This window comes from Danio rerio, chromosome 5 (genome assembly GCF_052040795.2).
Source record: "Danio rerio strain M-AB ecotype USA chromosome 5, GRCz13ab, whole genome shotgun sequence".
NCBI lineage: Eukaryota > Metazoa > Chordata > Actinopteri > Cypriniformes > Danionidae > Danio > Danio rerio.
In genome coordinates this window covers 76,165,985-76,184,768 of record NC_141025.1, presented here as the reverse complement: position 1 = coordinate 76,184,768, position 18,784 = coordinate 76,165,985, and the positions used below count along the sequence as shown (strand labels likewise).

At 34.6% G+C, this 18,784-nt stretch overlaps 1 protein-coding gene across 1 annotated transcript; it reads left to right on the top strand.

Moving 5' to 3' along the window:
• The first annotated feature begins 892 nt into the window (after positions 1 to 892).
• sftpbb (surfactant protein Bb) lies at positions 893 to 18,645 on the top strand. Its single transcript, NM_001171066.2, is given in 10 exon segments — positions 893 to 947; positions 3,583 to 3,632; positions 6,617 to 6,691; positions 9,004 to 9,120; positions 9,822 to 9,959; positions 11,950 to 12,030; positions 14,654 to 14,840; positions 16,229 to 16,371; positions 17,917 to 17,994; positions 18,616 to 18,645. Coding segments are annotated over 10 exon segments (954 nt in total).
• The last annotated feature ends 139 nt before the right edge of the window (positions 18,646 to 18,784 follow it).

The window sequence follows — 18,784 nt, the reverse complement described above, 5'->3', positions numbered from 1 at the left end:
TATTATTTGAATGCTGAATAAGTGTTAACCCGACATATATACATATAGAAGTCAAAATTATTAGCCCTCCTGTGAATATCTTTTTCACTGACTTTCCCAAATAGGCTGCAGTATTGGATGGGGTTAAATATGCTTTATATATGCTTTATATATTTTAAATAATGAAAGCGTTCTAAAGATTATTTAACATGTAAACTTTTACTGAATCAAAACATATACTTGAAGTCAGAATTATTAGCCCCCCTTTGATTTTTTTTCTTTTTCTTTTTTAATATTTTCTAAATGATATTTAACAGGGCAAGGAAATTTTCACAGTATGTCTGATAATATTTTTTCTTCTGGAGAAAGTCTTATTTGTTTTATTTCAGCTAGAAAAAAAGCAGTTTTTTAATTTTTTAAACACCATTTTAAGGTCAATATTATTAGCCCCTTAAGCTATTTTTTCCGATAGTCAACAGAACAAACCATCGTTATACAATAACTTGCCTAATTACCCTATTGTTAACCTAATTATCCTAGTTAAGCCTTTAAATGTCACTTTAAGCTGGATAGAAGTTTCTTGAAAAATATCTAGTCAAATAGCCTATTATTTACTGTCATCATGGCAAACATAAAATAAATCAGTTATTAGAAATGAGTTATTATAGATGGTTCATATATATTTTTAAACATTATTTACCCAAACACAGAAAGGGTGTTTTTTCCTACTATCTAACCGTTGGGAGAACAAAAATCCTTCTTAATTCTGGCAAAGCTGTGCAAATCTTTATGTATAATAATGTACAGTGAATCAGGAAGTCAGTCTGTGGTTGGTGGTTCAATACTTCCTCATATGAGCGCAATATAATGTTGCAGCGTTTATCAGCTGAACACAAACAGCACTGATTCCAGCATGCTGCAGTTCATCTTCCTCAACATCTTCCTCTTCACTTCTGCCCTGTCTTCAGGTAAGACATTAAATCTGAGGTCAAGCTATATATTTACAGTGACTATAATCGCCGGATTACATTCAGTTTTTAATCATTGTGCACCTGGCTTATTGTTTTTGGTTACTATCGCGCTTTTTTAAATGAAAACACGGCAAATTTGTGGTCGAAACAAAAAATATATAAGCATGCAGTATTTATCACAGCGAGTTATTTGCGCTCTACGTTAAATTACGTACAAACTGCATCTTCCAGAGCCTCTCAGAACGAATCATGTGTTTATCGGAGGAGCAACGGCGGTCTGAAATTTGGTCGAAAGATTGGCTATATATAATACATTATGATATAAACACATTATAACAACTAAATAATGAAAAAGCCGCATCAATCTCACGAAGATGCTGTTATACATATATTAAGACAGATGACGTAAACTAGCGGAACCCGGAACATAAACACCTGCGCTTTGACCAATAGGATGAGAGTTTACCTGCATGTGACAAATTTTTGCTCCGTTTATAAATATTCAAGTGAACCGAATCCGCTTACTATTAAGAGCCTTTCTATCATGGTTAAGAAAAGAATATCAGGAAAATCCTAACTGCAGATTAAAGTGTTCATCCAATAGCAATGGTTGAATGGAAACAAACATTATTTTCATTCTCCCCACCCCACAAAAAACCTGGTCAGATATTAAATATATATATATATATATACAGGTCCATATCCAGCCTGGTGAAAGGGGTGGTTCTTTTTTCTCAAAAAGTAGAACTTTTTGCTGTATTCACTTGATTTTCTATTTAAATACAAGGTTTAAATACTGCATTTAGTGGCATTTTAAGCACATTTTTTTAGCTGGATTAACTTGTTGGATGGTCATCATAATCAGACCTTTTGATGTTAAAAATATATTTCCTTAAATATTTAGAGTTAAAAAAATACTTACTTTTAAAATACAAATTTATTGTACATATATCATTAGGAAAAATTTATGTTAAAAACTGTAGCCTATTGTCATTTTTTAATGCAAATAACAAACTGAGCAACACACTCAACTTTCCTCAGATTTCCTCAACTTTCATAATTTTCCCATTTGAATATTGAACAATTAAAAATAAATAAAATAATAATTTTTATACTACTACTACTAATAATAATAATAATATAGAGCTTGATGATTTTACATGATTAAGTACATTTGAAAAATCATGTATACTAACAATAGCCTATTTAGTATTCAAATTTGGTCATTTTTTCTTTCAAGAATAGGAGAAAGAATAGAAGAAAAGTACAAGATTTAGCATTAGTTACGTTCCTTGTAAAAAAAGTTTTCTCTATTTAACAACAATAAAGTAGGTCTGCAGTTAAAGATGACTTCATTCACAACAGAGATAGCCTTTTATGGGTTATTTTCACTATTTATGATGGCATACCAGTCAAAGTAGGACAAATGAGTTCAGTTGGAGTCCTGCTCCCCTATAATTCCTAAAAAAATAAAACAAACAAATTTTAAAATATTAAATAGATATTATCCATGCAATGATTTCATTAGTAAGTTTAAGGAAGGTTTTTCATCCTTGTATTTAATTTAATTTAATTTAATTTTATTTAATTTTATTTAAATGGAGCCGGAAACCATTCTTCAATTATTTTTCAATTGTAGTTATACAAAACGATTTTAGTCCCAAGTTTCTTTTGACTTTTTGAAGTGTATTATAGATTGATCAATATTACTGATAAAATGGTTTTATTTATGCAATGCAATATAATATCATCACAATGCAAGTACACTCTTCCAAAGAACACATCATATGATATTATTAAGAATATTTCATTTAATTATAGTGCTTCAACAGTTTAATAATCAGGCATTGGAGTCAGAATGTGGAAACACATATCATCAGCCGTCTTTCGGATGAGACGTTAAACCGAGGTCCTGACTCTCTGTGGTCATTAAAAATCCCATGGCACTTCTCGTGAAAGAGCAGGGGTGTAACCCCGGTGTCCTGGCCAAAGTCCCTCTATCGGCCCTTACGATCATGGCCTCCCAATCATCCCCTTCCACCGAATTGGCTCGATCACTGCATGTCTCTCCACTCCACCAATAGCTGGTGTGTGGTGGGCGCACTGGCGCCGTTGTCCTGTGGCTGCCGTCGCATCATCCAAGTGGATGCTGCACACTGGTGGTGGTGTGGAGAGACCCCCCTCATGATTGTAAAGCGCTTTGGGTGTATGGCCATACACAATAAATGCGCTATATAAATACACATTACATTACATCATGAATAAATAATAATAAATGTGAACAAGGTAAAGGGTAACAGAGGCTGTGATATCTGCTGCAGATCTATTTCAGTCGTCAGACACCCACATGAAAATATACTAGTCATTTATACTAAATACTTTAACCATACTGACACCTAAAGTGTTGCAAGATTTGGTTTTATTTATGAGCAATATTTAAATTGCATCACCAAAAATGATTGAGGTCATGTCTGTGTCACATGATAAGTCGATATATTGACTATGGTGACAGTGCAAATCCTCCTAAATAATACTTAATGCAGTAATAAAGTAATACAACTCAAATATTTTACACACCTGATACAGCTGCATTTTTTAATATGCACAGTAACTAGTTTTGTTTTTGCTATAGGATGGGCAAGAAGTGTAGACCCAGAACCGAGAATCACCAGTCGTCCCATGGTAAGTGACCAGTGACTGAAAAGTCCGAACTGATATCATAGGTGTCAAACTCAATTCCTGGAGGGCAGCAGCTCTGCACAGTTTTGCTCCAACCCTAACACAGCTGATCCAAATAATTGAGGTGTTCAAAAGAGTCATGAACACCTTGATTAGTTGGTTCAGCTGTGTTTGATCAGGGTTGGAGCAAAACTGTGCAGAGCTGCTGCCCTCCAGGAATTGAGTTTGACTCCTATGACTTATATTTAAGTGTCACACACATTGTTTCCCCCACAGGCAAATGCTTGATACAAAATCCAACAAATAGGTTTGGAAAGTGTCTTTATCCCATATTCATCTTGTTAGGATACCATTGGTTTAGAGCAGTGTTTCTCAACCACGTTCCTGGAGGACCACCAGCACTGCATGTTTAGGATGTCTCCTTAGTCTGTCACACCCTTTACAGCTCTTTCAGTCTCTGCTAATGAGCTGATGAGCTGAATCAGGTGTGTTTGGTTAGGAAGACATGGAAAATCTGCAGAGCTCCATTGACGTGGTCGAGAAACGCTGGGTTAGACAAATGATCATGTCTTTTTGCATGTTGTGAAGTTTTAAAAACTTTAAAAAGAGGATCTGAGAATATTCGGTTCGTTTCACACTTCTTTCTTTCCAGTAAAGATTCATTTATGCTTCTTGTTCGGCTGTGAAAGAGGTTGTGAAAGTGTGTGGGTTTGTGCACAACAGAAATAAAGGTTCAAAAGCTGTCAACATTTTCAAAACGAAACAAAAAAAAAAAATCCATAAATAAGCAGTTTTCTGCATCTTTTGATTCATGCTTTTATTTTTCCTAATTTATTTATGGTTTTGAATTGCATTACGTGATTTTGATCTTTCTTCTGACAACTTTTAACATTGAAAAGTTCCTAAAAGTGACTTTTTATTAAAATTTTTATAGTTTTAAGTGCTATATAGTCTGGGTTGGTGTTGTATATTATGCTATAAAAACCTTGTAATAAGCTGCCAGCACATTTTTCTGTTATTTTACAGACTTACTTCTCTCTATATTATTATTTCTCATATATTATATTATTTCAAACCTTTAAAATGCCAATAAAAGTCACTGTAGAGTTGAATTTTCCACATCAATGCCTTAGTCCTTCGTGGTATAGATTCAACAAGGTACAGGAAATATTCCTCAAAGATTTTGCTCCATATTGACATGATAGCATCACACAGTTGCTGCAGATTTGTCGGCTGCACATCCATGATGCAAATCACCCGTTCCACCACATCCCAAAGATGCTCTATTGGATTGAGATGTGGTGACTGTGGAGGCCATTTGAGTACAGTGAACTCATTGTCATGTTCAAGAAATCAGTCTGAGATGATTCACGCTTTACGACATGGCGCTTTATCCTTCTGGAAGTAGCCATCAGATGATGGGTACACTGTGGTCATAAAGGGATGGACATGGTCAGCAACAATACTCAGGTAGGCTGTGGCGTTGACACAATGCTCAATCTGTACTAATGGGCCCAAAGTGTGCCAAGAAAATATCCCCCACACCATTACACCACCACCACCAGCCTGAATCGTTGATACAAGGCAGGATGGATCCATGCTTTCATGTTGTCGACACCAAATTCTGACCCGACCATCCGAATGTGTCAGCAGAAATCGAGACTCATCAGAGCAGGCAACGTTTCTCCAACCTTCTCTTGTCCAGTTTTGGTGAGCCTGTGTGAATCGTAGCCTCAGTTTCCTGTTCTTAGCTGACAGGAGTGGCACCCGGTGTGGTCTTCTGCTGCTGTAGCCCATCCGCCTCAAGGTTGGACGTGTTGTGAGTTCAGAGATGCTCTTCTGCAGACCTCAGTTGTAACGAGTGCTTATTTGAGTTACTGTTGCCTTTTTATCAGCTGGAACCCGTCTGGCCATTCTCCTCTGGCATCAACAAGGCATTTGCGCCCACACAACTGCTGCTCACTGGATATTTTCTCTTTTTCAGACCATTCTCTGTAAACCCTAGAGATGGTTGTGCGTGAAAATCCCAGTAGATCAGCAGTTTCTGAAATACTCAGACCAGCCCGTCTGGCACCAACAACCATGCCACGTTCAAAGTCACTTAAATCACGTTTCTTCACCATTCTGATGCTCGAATTAAACTGCAGCAGATCGTCTTGACCATGTCTACATGCCTAAATGCATTGAGTTGCTTTGATTGGCTGATTAGAAATTTGCGTTAATGACCAGTTAGACACCAAATAAAGTGGCCGGTGTGCGTATATGTACATTTTAGACACCAATATGTACCTTTAATATAATAGTTCACTCCAAAATGAAAATCCACTCACCATCTACCCACCCTTTTGCAGTTATGAACCTGTTTTTTTTTTTTTTTTATTGAACCAAAAATAAGATTGTTGGAAAACAGCAGTCATTGACATCCATAGGAAAAATAATATGCATGTCAATGGCTACCATTTTCCAACATTCTTCAAAATATCTTCTTTGGTGTTCAACAGAATAAAAAAGAAACTCATAAAGAGTTTGAACCCCATATGGGTAGGTAAATGATAAGTAAATATTAATTACCAGTTTGAACCTATTAGGTATAATCTTGCACCTTTTGAAAAGGTTCCACCTCAGTGTCAGCTTCATTCATTTTCCTTCGGCTTAGTACTTTATTTAACAGGGGTCGCCACAGCAGAATGAACCGCCAACTATTCCAGCATATGTTTTACACAGCGGATGCCCTTCCAGCTGCAACCCAGTACTGGGAAACGGTGTCAGCTTTTATACCTTTATTTCTGAAAGTGTGTTATAAATATTATCACATAAACACTATGCATTTTACCATTCTTCTTTATTCTCATATGTAAGTAACTCTATGAATAAAAGTGTCTACTTAATTAATAAATGTGAATAAATGCCCCAAAGCATTTGTATTATTCATCAGATTAATTAATGAAATGTAACCTTGGTTGATGAGATACTGTGTCCTCCTTTAGATGAACGGCATGTGCAGCGATTGCAACAAGATTGTGCAGCTACTGACAGAAATGCTCTCCCATCCGGACTCACAGGTGATACTTGTTTACTAGTAAAAAACTTAAAGAACAGAATACGGAACAATACAGATACATAGAAAAAGGAGAAGAACAAAAGAGGGTCAGGGGTATACAGAAAACTAAAATATAAATAAGACAAACAAATACACAAATATATGTTACTGACATGATATTAAGACTATGTGTGTGTATATATATATGTATGTATATACACACACACACATATATATATATACATACACACACACACACACACACACATATATATATATATATATATATATATATATATATATATATATATATATATATACACACACACACATATATATTAGTGCTGTCAATCGATTAAAAAAATTAACTAATTAATTGCACCTTTTTTTAAAAAATTAATTGCAATTAATCGTATTTAAAATACTGAAACTTACACTTGGCTATTCAAATGTAAAGTTAATGTAAACGCAAGACAAAAACTTTAAATTCAAAATATAATTGGTTGATAGAATTAAATTTCAAAATATAATTGTTTAATAGAATTTTTGTTTAACTTGTAACACAGATTTCTTCATGTAAACAACATACCCATAATAAACCATCAAGATCCTGGCTTGACAGCCATATTTAATACAGAAATTAAAACACAGGCATGTTAATGACATTTAAACTTCAAAACAATCAATGCCATTAAAGAAAACATTGATTTCCATGTTGGATTCTAAGTGGACTGCAAAAAAATGGCAAAATACAGGAATTGCAGATATGGAAAATTAAAAATTATAATAATAAACTATAGCATACAAACTGTTGCACTCATTGTAAAGTTTTATTGCTGTGAGTTGAGAACATTAGTTATAGAGTAGAAACAATTTTGCTTAATCCTCCTTTACATTCATCCAGTTGCTAAGACTAGGAGTATCCCGCAAGTGCACAGAGCCTCCCAAATGCCCGCAAATGAATGATAATTTCTCACAAACCGGTCGTTAAATACATTGCACACCCCTCTCCCCCGCATCACTCCTAGCTCTTCAGATAGCCTATGTCGCGCGCAACTCACCCCCACCGACCTTCAGGTACGTCTCGCGCGCACACGCCCCTACTCAGATACGTTGCTCACTCCACCCCTGACACCCCTCAACAGGCCTGACACAGACACACACACAGACAGACACACACAACGCGATGCAGACGTTTTGGCCCCAACGACCTTCCATACTGGAGCGACTCCCCTCAGATTCAACGTTGATCATATTAGCTTAAACTAAGCGTCCTAAAGTATTACTGTATTTCACAAGGATTCTGACACAACAACGCGAAGCATACACTTTCGTTGCGTTTAATAAGGAAACACGCTAAACTTGGAGGCTCATGCTGAAAGGCAGAGTAATGCCCTGTCTTTGACAGCTCGCGACTTCACCAGAGATTTTCTGAGAACATTCACATAAGACACCAATACTCCGATTTTAATATGATTAAGATAATACTCTTATTAAATTTCTACCGCAGCCTAAGCAGTGATTTTATTACCTTAAAGGAACACCGAGTCACGAAATGCTGAGGATTTTCTTTCTGTTCGCCATGCGGTATCAACTTACAACAGAAGTCGAAAGTTAAAAATGAAACACCCGAAATTGCATGAAACTTTGGAGAGCCTGGTGATGTGACTAATTGTTTTATACTGAAACTTGCCTTCAAAAAGTGCTTCCTTGGTCTTATCCACATTTCACAAGCAGTTGTTCACAACCACAACAGGAAGTAAAAAAAACCTGCAACTGCATTAATTGCGTAAAAAATTTGTAACGCATTAATTATTTAAAATTAATCGCATGCTGGCACAATATGGCTGGGTCACATTATCCAGGTGGATGTTGCACACTGGTGGTGGATGAGGAGATTTCCTCCAATGTTTAAAGTGCTTTGGGTGTCCAAAAAAGCGCTATAAAAATTAAAGGAATTATTATTATTATATGTATAAGTACACTAAAATGGGTAAGGACAATGTGAAGTTGCAGAATCTTGAAGTTAAAAATGAAATAACAGTTTTAATGGCATTTCTATAAGTAACTTAAGTATAGCAGGATAGAAGGGTTTTTAGTTGGTAAATGTGCAAAATGTTCCCCAGTAACAAATTTGAGATTGTCATAAATAGTGTATGCGGCGCCCTCTAGTGAAAAACAATATTATAGGAAATACTGAGCTAGTCCAGGATACATATTTGTGAGTTCTCAAAAATGTAGCCCTGGGCACATATTTCCAATGAGCCTGGGTCAGTTGCTAATGATCTGCAGTTGTTTGCCTATTGACCCTATCTATAATTCTCTCCTCCACAGCATCTGATTGAAAAAGCGGTGGACAGGTTTTGTGATGAACACCCCGTCATCCCCTTGTGTATGGATGGAGCAAAGACATACGTTCATTTAATCATCAGACATTTCAGTGCATTTACAGTGAGTACTCATTAAGTTAACAACTCTAGCTGCCACAACAATTTTCCTATCTACAACACTTAACCAATGGGAAATATCATTTTACATGAATAATTAGATATACAGTTGACGTCAGAATTATTAGCACTCCAGTATAGTTTACCTCAACTTCTGTAGATTTTTACCAGCACGTTTCTAAACATAATAGTTTTAATAACTCATTTCTAATAACTGATTTATTTTATCTTTGCCATGATGACAGTAAACAATATTGGACTAGATATTTTTTCAAAATACCAATATTCAGCTTAAAGTGACATTTAAAGGCTTAACTAGGTTAAGGTTAAAATTAGGTTAATTAGGCAAGTCATTGTATAACAGTGATTTGGAGACAATCCAAATAAATATTGCTCAAGGGAGCTAATAATATTGACCTCAAAATGGGTTTAAAAAAATCAATACTTGCTTTGTTAAACATCATTAGGGAAATATTTATTTAGGAAAAACATTCACAGAATGGCTAATAATTCTGACTTCAATACTAAAATATACAGCTGAAAGCAAAATATTAGCCCTCCTGTGAAATTTAATTCTTGACCTTAATATCAAGGACTTTCTCCGGAAGAAAAGTATAATCACTAGGGAAATATTTGAAAAACAATTCAACTTTCACTGGTTAATAATTTAGTCTTAACTTATAGTTGTTTTTATCCTTATCACAGAAAGAAAATGGAGACGTTTGTTCAATGCTGGGACTGTGTGCCGTCCAGCCTGAGAGAAAATCAGCATCGGAGCTTGACTTCAGCCTAAACGAACAGGGTTTGATCTACACAAAACCCTCAAGAGGAACTGGTCCGGAGGTATGCTTTAGACAGCCCATATTTAAGGCTCAATTCTGGTATTATTGGTTTCAGTTCTCACAACCAGGAAAGTCCTTCTTCCGCAAAAACTTTAGCTTGAGATTAGTTATGAAGGACAAGAAACTAGTAAAGTTTTTAGATGTGTTGAAGCCAAGTATTAAAGTGCACCTAATATGCAAAACTCACTTTTTTAAGGGATTTAAACACAGTTTAAATATAGCAGCAGTGTGTGGATATAACCAAGCTCTCATGGTCAAAATTAATTAATACATTATTTTTTTATAATGACACTTGATATAAACAGTCTGCAGAAACACTTTGATTGACATTCTCCCTTTGTTCGTGTAAAGCTGGATTTATACTTTCCCCTGGCGCCACATCACGCACCTCGCGAAATGGACGAGGCTCTTATAAACGACAGGGGGCAGGGTCAAAAGAAACCCACTGTAAAATTACATGTATAAACAGAGAAGTAGGAAGTTTCCGGAATTACGTCATACCATTAATATCATTCAATATTTTTAAACTAACTATTTTAATAAACTATTTAATGATTATAAAGATTTTTATAACTATTAAAGATTTTTTTAAATTAAACTTTGATGCATCACTTGCTTTTGTTCATATCTCAGACAGTTCTAACTATTAAAGTTTTTTTGAAAATATTAATGACAAGAGAACATGGGTCGCTCAACAAATATATTTTTATTATGACAGGAATAAAAGCAAATAAAAGTACACTTACTAAAAAATACAGCTTTTTTTTTTTTTTTAGATTTAGCCCGCTCCACAGTTCACACGTTGCTGTCTGGCTAGTTTCCGTTTCATACTTATGCTAAAAAGGCAATAATGCTCCAACATTTCTGACCACTATCACCAATAAAACCTAGAGAAACAGGCCATCAGTATATTGTAAACCGATAGTTTCAAGTATTCCTTCCCAGTTATCAAAGAAATAATTCTGTGACTTCATTTTAGTTTTGTAACTATTAAATCGTTTTCAATTCAAAACTGTAACATATACATCAGTGTGAACCTATTTCTGTAATTGTGTACATGGGTCTTTACTTTTGCCGTGGCCTCTTTTGTTTTTAATAAACTTATCCTTTAGATTTTTTAGTGGCTAATTCTTACAAATTCGTACGATCTAATTCATACATTTTAGTACGATTTGCTCATCCCCCAATGACGGTTGGGTTTAGGGGTGGGGTTAGGTGCCACGCCTCCTTTTTAAAATCGTACATTTTCTTACGACTGAACTCGTACGAATTCGTACGAATTAGCCACTAAACTGCCAAAACGTAAAATACTTACGTTTTCTCGTGAGATCAGGCTGGATTTTTCCAAACCTTTTAACAAAAACTTTCTCTTTTCCCACAGCTGTTGCCATTTCTAGCCAAGAATGATTGATCATCAGGTTATCTCTATGATCACGCATCACAAAGATGTTCGTACAGTTGTACTGTTTTAGATAAAATCCCTTCAGTGTTTCACATTCAACTCAAATCCAATGAGCGTTGCGCGAATTGTTCGCTCGAGTCTCCCAGAAAAACCATGCGCACCGTCAGCCGAAATCTTGTTGCACGCACCCAAAGCAAACATCTGCAAACTCAAGCGAATAACGGACGCATCGAGTATAAACCAGGCTTTATGAGAGGGAGAAAGCCCCGCCTATTAGTGACCATCTCTCTCTCATTAGCATGAACAGCACTGAGTGGGAAGCAGCCGTCCGCCATTACAGTTTTGAATCTGCACAGAAATAGCAGAAAAATCTCCATCTAAATCCAAGGTATTATAAACAGATATAACAGGATTATAAAAATAGTTCTGACTCAACCTAAATAGCTGATAAATACTCAAGCATTCAATAATACAACGATTGAGACCTTGCTAGTCATAAATCCTCATTGGAGAAATCTTTGTTCTCATGTCTATTTCATGAATAACCCAATATGTATCATGTGCTATACTTTTACTCTGTCTCTTTTAGGTTCGTATCAATCCCATCTGTAATTTCTGCCTCCTCTTCATCAAGACAGTAGAGAGCTTGTTGCCAAAAGAGAAAACTGAAGTAAGTCGTTTAATCATTCAACTCGTGCATATAAACTCATGCTCCTGTGTTATTCGTCCTGTTTGGGTAACACCTGAGTTTAAGTACCAATTCTCAATGTTAACCAGCAGCTTACTACCTGCCTATTATTAAGATATTGGCTGTTTATTAGTACTTATAAAGCACATACCCTGCATGATCTTACTCTAAATCATAATCCAAACCAAGTATTTACAACTAATAACACGGTTCATTTTGGAAAGACAAATAAACCTGCACAACACAAATTTATTAAGTTTACCTATTAATTTTTAGAAATTAGAGTGGATTGAACATAAAACGAATGATATCATATTTTTAACTTTAGTTGATGTGTAATGAAGTTGTGGGAACAAAAACAACATCTCTGAATGTAAAATGCTCAACATTTAATACAAAGGAAGACATTGGCTTTTACAGAGTTAGCTTAGCAAAGCCTACAGCGAAAGTTTTGGGACTACAAAAAATGCATCCGGGTTAATGATTTCATAAACCCTTCAGGTTACGAGCATACAACCTGCACTGTGAAAGGGTGTGGCCAGATATGCAGTAATGTTATAGCAGAGGCGTGGAGCCGATCTGCGAATCACAGCACATTATGTTAGCTGACCAATCAGAGCCTCTTGAGAGCGGGCTTTCGGACGAACTAGGAAATATGATAGTCGGTTTCATGTTAGCTGTATATAATTAAAGTAAGATATATGAAAGAATAATGCAATTTTTCACAAATGAAGCGTGAGCACATGTTGCTTTGCATCTTATAAACACAACCAAGCCTTGAAAATACATAAGTTGTCCCAGAAAAAAACTTAATTGTTTTGTTTCAAGTCATTTTGGTAACATTTTAAAATAATGGTCCTTTAGTTAATGTTAGTTACTAACATGAACAACCAATACATTTATTCAGTATTTATTCATCTTTGTTAACATGAGCTAGTGTTATTTAAGTTAAAGAATGTTAATGCAGTATTAATATCCAAAGTTGGGCTTGTTAACATTTATAATGCACTGGGATTATGATTTATTAAGGCTGTACAAGATTAATAATACTTAGATTGTGTTTGAAATCGCATACTTCCATACTATATAGTACGCTAAAATCAGTATGCCAGTCGAGTATTGCTCGAATTTATAGCATTCGAAAATCAGCATGCGAGAATTACCCGGAAGACCTACTACGTCCGGCGGGATTCTGAAGTGAGTATCGCATGGACGCTAAGCTATCCCATGTTGCCCCGCAAGAGCATTCATGAATGGGAGTGAAGCAACGCAACTGACGCGCGTAGGTCACTTCATCATGACAAAATAGCGGATGTACTATGTCCCAAGTTCCATTCATACTGCTCAAATTCATACTGTATAGAACGTACTTCTAACAGCCCGAGTAGTACGCTAAAATTGAAATGCAGCACCTACTGAGTAGTAGGCGATTTCGAACACAGCCTTAGTTAAAGCTTCCGTGAAGTGCATAGAAATGTGCATTTTTTTCGATGTTTGACATAACCTTTAACCGAAAAACGAATAAAGGGTGGGACATAATGTAGCTCCTCCCCTTTTAAAAAAAGCCAATAGTGTTTTGTTTTATCACCACTCTGTCAGAGTGGAGCGCATCAAATGAAAAGCAAACAAGAAGTGCCTTGAAGGGGGCGGGGCATGTCTGACAGTAGAGAGAATATGATTGGTTAGTGATGGATTTGATGAGAAACTGCAGTATGGGCAGTTTATAACAGTTTTATATCTTCTAAACGCCAATTTTGCCACTGTTTTGAAGCACACTAGCTAATAGATATCTTAAAAACAAACAATACTGACTTCATTTTAAATTTCATGGGACCTTTAATGTTAGTTAATACATTAACAAATGGATCATTATTCTAAAGTGTTACCCTCATTTACAGCAGGTAGTTTAAACATGCAGCAAAAGTCACTTTATGAGTATATTTAATTACACAGTGAAACCCAGCAAGTCAAGGCAACTCCAACCGTGAGGAAACCGATTGCAACAATCCATTTAAGTTATAAAACTAATCCTAATGAACACTGTAAACTTAATCCATTTGAGTAAACGAAGCAATTTGAGCACAGTTAATAAATGAATAAATGAATAAATATAATAAATAAATGAATAAATGAAAAGAACTCAACCCAACTGAGTACTGTAAAACCTAATAAGTGAAGGCAACTCAAACCGCTTGAGGAAACCGATTCCTACAAACCATTTGAGTACTAATCCATACATGTACTGTGAACTTATTCCATTTAAGTTGAATTAATGAGGTATTTAATGAAATCATTACCTTCAACACTGAGTTAAACTCTTTTCAAATGAGAAGAAATAACTTTCAGTCAATTTTGAGTTAACTACACTCATTTCATTTAATAAAGTTGACTGTTGGGTTTTACAGTGTATGTTTACATAGATAACACATTAAACATCGTCATAAATGTTTACCCGAAGTCTTAAGAGTCATGGATTTTTTGTAGGATACATGTGTATGAACCCTGTATTAATAAACAGCTAATTAGTAGCTTATTAGGCTAAATGATTTGGTGATAGTGAGAATTGTACCTTAAAATAAAGTGTACTACTTGTTTGACTTTGTAGGCGGCTATAGAGGAACTGTTGGAGAAAATCTGTGGTTATTTGCCTGAACATTATGAGGACACGTGCAACACCTTTGTGAAAACCTATGCAAAGCAGTTAATTGAGCTCCTGCTGTACTCCATGCCTCCTCATGCCATCTGCACCGCACTGGGACTCTGTCTCTTACCAGAAACGCCAGCGATGGCCTGTGAGTAGCACAAACTACAGCAGTAAACAATCTCACTGCTAATTACTTTAGTCAATCAATTCATCTTTATTTCTATAATGATTTTACTATGTAGATTACTATTTAAACTTAACATGCATAACATAATAATGTGTAATGCCTGTTAACCCTTGTGTGCTGTTGTGGATGTTTTCATCCACTCTGAGGTGATTTTGAGGCTTAATTTGGCCACAACTACCTCTGTGTTTCAGCAAATGGGATGATGTTTGGTGACAAATCTTATTTTGACACATATTTTGGGACAATGCTTTAAAAAATACAAATAAAAACCCTTATTAACACACTCTGGGGAAACTGACTACCCTTTCATTATGTTGGGGGCTGTTTTTGCCCCATTGACTTCCATTATAAACAACACTTTTTGATTGCAAAGCCATGACAGCATATAATCATGCATTCTTGATTTTCCCTGTTGGGTCACACTTGTAAATTTTACTACAAACTTGGTAAGACGCACACATTGTATTGTGGCCAATAGTGTATTAGCAATATTAGAATGTGGACGGTTCTACACTTTGAATTCCTCCCAAAAGTAGACCATCCGGTAAACTTTGGCATTACTCTTTTCTACATACTATGTTTTGGGACATGCTGATTCTATTAGGACAGATAGTATGCAAATTAGCACACAGCAAGTGTTTTATTCATAAATAAGAGGAAGTAAAATGCATGCAAACCATTGTTGGAGTCCTGGGGTCACATTTAAAATGTAGCATACACACAAAACAGAGATGAAAATGTGCAAAAGTTGTGATCTATTATTAAAAACAAACTTGACGGGGGAATGTGCTGTAGGTAAACTAAGTAAACATATTTAAGTTAAAGTATTGACTTTATTGAACCACTTTAAATGAGCAATAGTCATTAATATGTAAATAAAATTTATTTATGTGTGTTCACTTTTATGAAGATTTATTTTATAAATCAGTCCACTGGTTATTAAGAGGATATTCAGCCAAAAATAAGAAGATATTCTGGATAAAGCTGAAAACCTGCAATCATTGACTTAAATAGTATTTGCTTTTCCTACTATGTCAATGATTTTCAGAAATATTTCAGGAAAATGCTTTGAAAATGAAAAAAAAACTCAACAATACACTGTGGGAAAATTGACAACCCTTTCATTATGTTGGGGGCTGTTTTTGCCCCATTGACTTCCATTATAATTAAATTTTTAGTCTTCGAAATATCTTATTTATTGTTCAACAGAATAAAGAAACTCGTATAGCTTAGGTAAAGCGTGAGTAAATGATGACATCATTTTTAGTTTTGGTTATACTATCCCTTTAAGTGAATGTAAATGACTGTGATCATCCCTAATATGTGAATTCTGCTGTTTTTCTCTCCAGTATCCACAGCACAAACGGACTGTGACTCCTGTAAGATTCTAGCGGTTCTTTCCCAGTTTCATTTGGGTCTCAACGCAACAGACACGCAGACGTCTGACCTGCTAAACAAGATTTGCCACCTCCACCCTGACGCCATCCCTCAAGTACTGATCACCAGCACAATACTGTATAAAAACACAGTGGATGCATCCCAAATTGCATTCTTCCCTACTCTATAGTACAGTGGTAGGGAGCCTATAGCTAGCGAGCAACATGTGGCTCTTTGACAAAAAATAGGAGGCTCTCCAGGTGTCTCCGGTTAATAGTAATATTTTATAGTTTAAAAATGGCAACAACTTCTGTTTCTATATATATATATATATATATATATATATATATATATATATATATATATATATATATATATATATATATATATTTTTTTTTTTTTTTTTTTTTTAAATAAATTTTAAATAAATTTTTTTTATTACCAGTTAAAAATTTGGGGTCAGTGGTATTTTTAAATGTTTTAAAATAAGCTTCTCCTGCTCACCAAGGCTGCATTTATTTAATCAAAAATACAAAACAAATTGTGAAATGTTTTTTCACTACAAAATAACTGTTCAAAAGTAGTTTATCATTTAATTAAATAATTTATTCCAGTAAATTTTCAGCTTCATTACTTCAGTCTTCAGTCACATGATCCTTCAGAAATCACTCTATTATTATTATTAATTTTGAATGATAATAGTAATAAAAGCAATAATGACTGAGTAATTTTATTTTAAAACTACATACAATAAGACAGCAGTGATTAAAATTTTTAATTTTTAAATATAAAGTTGAAGTCAGAATTATTAACCCCCCCACCCTTTTAATTTTTTTTCTTTTTAAAATATTTTCCATATGACGTTTAACAGAGCAAGGAAATTTTCACAGTATGTCTGATAATATTTCTTCTTCTGGAGAAAGTCTTACTTGTTTTATTTCGGCTAGAATAGTAGCAGTATTTAATTTTTTAAAAAACATTTTAAGGTCAAAATTATCAGCCCCTTTAAGCTCATCTTATTTTCGATATTCTTTATCGATGGTTTGTTCTGTAGACTAAATTGCCTAATTACCCTAACCTGCCTAGTTAACCTAATTTCCTTAGTTAAGCCTTTAAATGCCACCTTAAGCTGTATTTGTGTCTTGAAAAATGTCTAGTCAAATATTATTTACTGTCATCATGGCAGAGATAAAATAAATCAGTTATTAGAGATGAGTTATTAAAACTGTTATGATTAGAAATGTGTTGAAGAAATCTGCTCTCTGTTAAACAGAAATTGGAAAAAAAATAAAGGGGGGGGGGGGCTAATAATTCTGAATTCAAGTGTTTATGTAAATAAATTCATATTAATATTTAATAATGCATACAGCAATATTACCTAAAAATGTCAGTTTTGATTTCTTAGTGACTTTAAATGTCAGTACATAATTAATAACACTGGACCCAAATCCTTTTAAAAATCTGTTTAAAATCGGAGCAAAAAATCATACAATACAATCTTTCAGTACATACATTCAACTGAATATATAGTGAAAATTTAATCTGACACAAAACCAATGTACAATATTGTACAATCAGTGTCCTGCAGGTTTTAGGATTTTAATGTCATGATTTTGATGACTTTTTTAAGTCTGATTTTTGTCTCTTTCCTCTCTAACAGTGTGAAGGCTTTGTGAAGTTTCACGGCCACAGACTCCTGAAGACTGACATGAAACATCCTCTGATTACTGCATGTCTGGTAAACACTGCTTAAGATCATCACTGCTATTACTGTTCACCTCTACACACTATATATATACATACAGTTGAAGTCAGAATTATTAGCCCCCCTTTTATTTATTTTTAATTTTTTAAATATTTTCCAAATTATGTTTAACAGAGCAAGGAATTTTTCACAGTATGTCTGATAGTATTTTTTCTTCTGGAGAAAGTCTTATTTGTTTTATTTCGGCTAGAATAAAAGCAGTTTTTAATGTTTTTAAACACCATTTTAAGGTAAATTTTATTAGCCCCTTTAAGCTATTTTTTTTTCAATAGTCTACAGAACAAACCAATGTTATACAATAACTTGCCTAATTACTCTAACCTGCCTAGTTAACCTAATTAACCTCGTTAAGCCTTTAAATGTCACTTTAAGCTGTATAGAAGTGTCTTGAAGAATATCTAGTCTAATATTATTTACTGTCATCATGGCAAAGATAAAATAAATCAGTTCTCAAAGAGATGCGTTATTAAAACTATTATGTTTACATTGTTGAAGAAATCTTCTCTACGTTAAACAGAAATTGGGTAAAAAAATAAACAGAGGGGTTAATAAATCTGACTTCAACTGTTTATATTTTCTGTCTTTTGTCAACAGAAAGATGACCTTTGCAGAGGACAATTCTGAAAGAGATTCACTGAATGGGATTTCAGATCAGAAAACTGAATTTCTCTTTTAGTTTACTTGATCAAGCGGTTTCTTTTTGACATTTGTTAACGCTGCCTAATTACTTATTATTTTGTCTTGTACACATCGATCAAAGTTT